Source organism: Procambarus clarkii, chromosome 78 (genome assembly GCF_040958095.1).
Source record: "Procambarus clarkii isolate CNS0578487 chromosome 78, FALCON_Pclarkii_2.0, whole genome shotgun sequence".
NCBI classification, from domain to species: Eukaryota; Metazoa; Arthropoda; class Malacostraca; order Decapoda; family Cambaridae; genus Procambarus; species Procambarus clarkii.
The window spans coordinates 5,594,963-5,600,382 of record NC_091227.1 but is presented as its reverse complement, the minus strand read 5'-3'; the positions used below and the strand labels follow the sequence as shown (position 1 = coordinate 5,600,382).

Here is a 5,420-nt window from a genome sequence, read left to right as displayed (position 1 = left end):
TCTCTGCGATGCTTGCCAGAAACCAGGGGACCCTGGGTAACATATCCTAGGCATGCTACAAGACACATGGCTCGGGTGAAACGTCATGACAATATCACTCGGTTCGTAGCTGGCCGCCTGCGGCAAAGAGGTTTTGAGGTGGAACGTGAAGTCCGTACACTGCTCTTGGTGATGTTCAATGTAACACTATTGGAAGGGTTTTCTTGAAATACCTTACTGATCATAATATTACTGTGTATGATACTGATAAACAGATTCATTTATTGGGAGGTAGACTTGATTATGTGATTGGGTACAGCCTAGCAGATAGAAACGTCAACGGTAAGCTCATCGCAGAACTAGGAAATGATCTTTTGCAATATATTGTAAATACAATGTAGCGGATATTAGGCCTACTCCTCATCCTAGGGTTAAGATTAACATTCCAGACTATCTTAAACCACACTTTAAACTACTGTACACAAGTGTTACCTTGGGTATACACCTGTATCAGTGGACCACTTTCACGATGATCTTGTCAGTATCATTACCGGTTATTTTGATACCTGGGTTAAATCAAGGAAAAAATAACGATCGTTCTTCCTCACGGACAGAGGAAGAACTATTATTATTGCAGAGCGAGTTAAAGTGCTTCAGCTGCTGATTGTTATAAACGAGACAAAACAGCTGACTATTTACTAGCATTCCTCAATGCCAACAGAGATTTTCGCAAGCTTAAGGGTCAAGTTAAGGACACATATTTGGAACAATTCCTACAAGGTATCAATAGAACTACAACATTATCGGAAATATGGAACAAAATTAAAAACATTACCAAACCGTCAACCCCAGTTCAGCTTCATTATACTCCTGCAGAATATGCTGACATGCTCCTAGCTCAACGGTCTAGTGTCATACAAATTTCTTCCTTACCCCCAAATATACAGCAGCATTTAAATAATACCAACATTAACAGAAACTTTATAGAAATAGAACGTTCCTCACCAGATTTAACGGATCAGTTTGCTCAATTCGCCTTTGAATTAACATCAGCATTTGGGAAACCTAAATATAACCTCGCCCCTGGTGAGGATGGTATAACTTATAACATCTTGAGCTTACTGAGTGATGTCCTTAGCCACCCTCGGCTTGACCTCTATCAAATGAGCCTCTCACAAGGTATCTTGCCAAAGAAATGGACACAAAGTCTCATTGTACCAATTCCTTAACCTTACCCTCAAAAATTCAGACCCATTTCCCTTTCACCTTGCATGTGTAAAGTCTTGGAGAGAATTGTTCTCAATCGTGTCATGTTTTAGGTCAAAGAAAATCTAGCTCCTAACCTATATTGATTTATGCCCACGTGTAGCACGCAAACATGCTTTGCTGAATATATTGTAAACTCCCAGAATGGGACACAGGCAGCCTTTATTGACCTAAAATCAGCTTTAGATGTAGCGAAAGGCAATATAATATTAGAGCAACTTGTTGAATTTGGAATCAAAGGTAATCTTCGAAGTTGGAAAAAGAGCTACCTATCCAACAAGCGTGCTAGTGTCCTATTTAAAGAAGTTAAAAGTACAAGAACAGATGCATTTGAACTAGGCACACCTCAAGGTGGTGTCCTAAGACCTATGCTCTTTAATATACTTATGCACAAACTAATCCATGACATACCGGTACAACCTACTGAAACTGTTATATGTTATGCTGATGATATTTGTATTATGGCACACAGTAAACCAAGGCTACAAATGTTACTTGATGCATTCCCCAAGAAAGTAGTAGAATGTGGCTTCATAATCTCTGTTGATAAAACAAGGGTTCTGATTCCCTATTCTCTTCATGCTAACTATACTATTAATGAAGTGCCCGTGGAAAATTGTGAGTCATATAAATATCTTGGGGTCGAGGTTAATGATTCAAATCTCATCAGCAACTTGCGCAAAAAAACTTGTTGAGCATCTTAAACCTCTCAAAACTCTTGTGGGCAAATGATTTGCATCAGCATAAAATATGCTTGTGGTTTTAATATTGCCTTTATACGATCTGATGTTGATTATTATCACTTGCATCTTCTTAATTTTTCTCCTAAATAACTACAAAACCTAGATATAGTACAGAATGATGCCGTGCACATCACCCAGGGTTGTGCAGAACTGTCATAATTGTTAACATGAGAAAGGAACTAAAATTACCTTCCATTTACGAAAGAATAGTCCTACTTAGTACTATGTTTTGCGCCAAAACTTTGAAAAATAATGGTCCCCCCAGCTCTATTCTAATTAAATTAAGATCCATTCTCAACAATTCTGAGTGTTCACTCAATCCGCCGCAAAAAGCTCCTTACAGTGTGTATTCACCTAGTTGTGCTTGCGGGGGTTGAGATCTGCTCTTTCGGCCTGCCTCTCAACTGTTACTAACTACTATTTTTTTTTCCCCACACCACACACACACACACACCCCAGGAAGCAGCCCGTGTCAGCTGACTAACTCCCAGTTACCTATTTACTGCTAGGTAACAGGGGCATTAGGATGAAAGAAACTCTGCCCATTGTTTCTCACCGGCGCCCGGAATCGAACCCGGGACCACAGGATCAGGCGTCCAGAGTGCTGTTTGCTCAGTCACCGGCCCCTCAGCTCAGTTGTTGTGCCTATATTCTTCTGAAACTGAATGTGTCTCTTAATCTTGATAAAACTGTTCACTATATTTCCCCTTGGAAAGATGTCCAGGTCTCTTTGCATTATATCACCATCAATGTCAAACAAATGTATAACACTAAAACTATGAGATGTATAACATTTGAAGCTATTGACAATCATCTTTAGAATCTCAAACCAACTGAATCCTATGCCTTTACTGATCACTCTGTGCAGTTAGACACTAGTAGAGCAGGTTGTGCATGTGCAGTATATAAAAGGAATGAAATTATCATGTCTAGTACACAGAGATTGAACAACTGGGTAAGCACGACACAGACTTAGCTATTGGGTATTTATCTAGCCACTGAGTACCTTAAGCTCAATGGTGGTAGTGTTATTCTGTGACTCTAAAAGTGCTCTACGGTTCTTGAATAACGAATCACAATGTATGTCTGAAGTAGCTTGTAATATTAAATGGAATGTAATTTTTGCCAATGATAATAACTATTGTATAAAATTTGTGTGGATCCCATCCCATGTTGGAGTTGGAAAACATGACTTTGTAGATCGGTTGGACAATGAGGCTTGCAGGAAAGAAAACACTGATTTTGACTTTGGACTACCTAATGCAATTATTAGAAACATACAAATTAAAGAAATTAATTCAGATTTAGAAGAACTAAGAAATGCCCAGAGATCTGAAAGCCGCAATATTAAGAGCTATGACAAGTTTTGTAATGGTAGGTATTTGTATGGTCAGCACAGTAACCGGACCAGGCAATGTGATATAATCATTGAACGAATTTGCCTTGGCAATAGACACATCTGGCAGGTTAGTGAGGCTGAGCCACTACCAGAATATTCAGATTGTAAGCTCTGTGATAAATCTTTAATGCATTCACTAGAACACTATATTGTTGAATGTGAAACCGTAAAAGACCTTAGACCTGCCGGCCTATTGTACCACCAACTGTGTAACTATTTAATTGACTCAGATGTTCTGGATGACATCCTAACAATTTTTCCTAAATTTGCTTGTCCATTTTAATAAATGAAGAACAATTTTATATATATATATATTTTTTTTTAGATATATACAAGAGTTGTTACATTCTTGTACAGCCACTAGTAAGCGTAGCGTTTCGGGCAGGTCCCTGGAATACGATCCCCTGCCGCGAAGAATCGGTTAGGTTTGGTAGGGTTGGTTAGTTATCATATATCTACGTATAACTAGCTAGTTTTAACTTTATATATATATTATTTATATATATATATATTATATAAAAAGTTTGTGAGGAAGACCTCTGGTGCCAATGTGGGGACCCATAGCCTCGGAGAAGAAAATAAAAAGTATTCAGAGGAGACCTTGTGGTCACTCACTAAACACTAATATTATCTTCTACCACCCCCATTCTTTTGTATGTACACATATATATTTGCTTTATTTGAACTTTGTTACATAGAGGGAGTTACATATAGGTTACAAAGATGGTTATCATATATATATTATTTATATATATATATATATATATATATATATATATTATATATATATATATATATTATATATATATATATATATATATATATTATTTATATATATATTATTTATATATAAATATATTATTGTTATATAAATATATTATTTATATATAAATATATTATTTATATATAAATATATTATTTATATATAAATATATTATTTATATATATATATATATATATATATATATATATATATATATATATATAATATATATAATATATATACTATTACACTACACCCTTATATATTACACTAATATATATATATATATATATATATATATATATATATATATATATATATATATATATATATATATATATATATATATATATATATATATATATATATATATTAGTATATTTTGGTAGCAGTCTTTCCTGTAGACATATATTATTAAATATGACCGAAAAAGTAAGATTAATAATTCTAACACGAATTTTCTCAATCTTTCGTACATTTCGTTTCACTGCTGGAGGTAAATCAAAAATCAATTCTCCAAAATTCATTTTTATTTCTAGTCTGACGCGACACGAGCGCGTTTCGTAAAACTTATTACATTTTCAAAGACTTTAGTTCACAAATACACAACTGAATAGAACTTACGCATCTCCGATTTTATATCTACATTTGAGTGACGTGGAAGGGGTGATGTGGCATTAACACAAGACAGAACAAGATGTGGTATTAATAGGGTATTAATTTCATCAACACAAGACAGAACAAGAGTATTAATAGGGTATTAATTTCATCAACACAAGACAGAACACGAAACAATGGATATTGAATAGAAGTGTTTGTAGAAAGCCTATTGGTCCATATTTCTTGATGCTTCTATATTGGATGCGGAGTCTTGAGGTGGGTAGAATATAGTTGTGCAATAATTGGCTGTTGATTGCTGGTGTGGACTTCTTGATGTGTAGTGCCTCGCAAACGTCAAGCCGCCTGCTATCGCTGTATCTATCGATGATTTCTGTGTTGTTTACTAGGATTTCTCTGGCGATGGTTTGGTTGTGGGAAGAGATTATATGTTCCTTAATGGAGCCCTGTTGCTTATGCATCGTTAAACGCCTAGAAAGAGATGTTGTTGTCTTGCCTATATACTGGGTTTTTTGGAGCTTACAGTCCCCAAGAGGGCATTTGAAGGCATAGACGACGTTAGTCTCTTTTAAAGCGTTCTCTTTTGTGTCTGGAGAGTTTCTCATGAGTAGGCTGGCCGTTTTTCTGGTTTTATAGTAAATCGTCAGTTGCA

At 35.5% G+C, this 5,420-nt stretch overlaps 1 protein-coding gene across 1 annotated transcript; it reads left to right on the top strand.

Annotated features, from left to right (window-relative positions):
• The first annotated feature begins 1,334 nt into the window (after window positions 1–1,334).
• LOC138357429 (uncharacterized) lies at window positions 1,335–1,940 on the top strand. Its single transcript, XM_069314280.1, has one exon. The coding sequence runs from the start codon at window positions 1,335–1,337 to the stop codon at window positions 1,938–1,940; it is 606 nt and encodes a 201-aa protein (XP_069170381.1).
• Window positions 1,941–5,420: the final 3,480 nt, after the last annotated feature.

What these genes read in the sequence shown, in the direction of transcription:
- LOC138357429 (XM_069314280.1), top strand. Translation starts at nt 1,335, where the DNA reads ATGCCCACGTGTAGCACGCAAACATGCTTTGCTGAATATATTGTAAAC.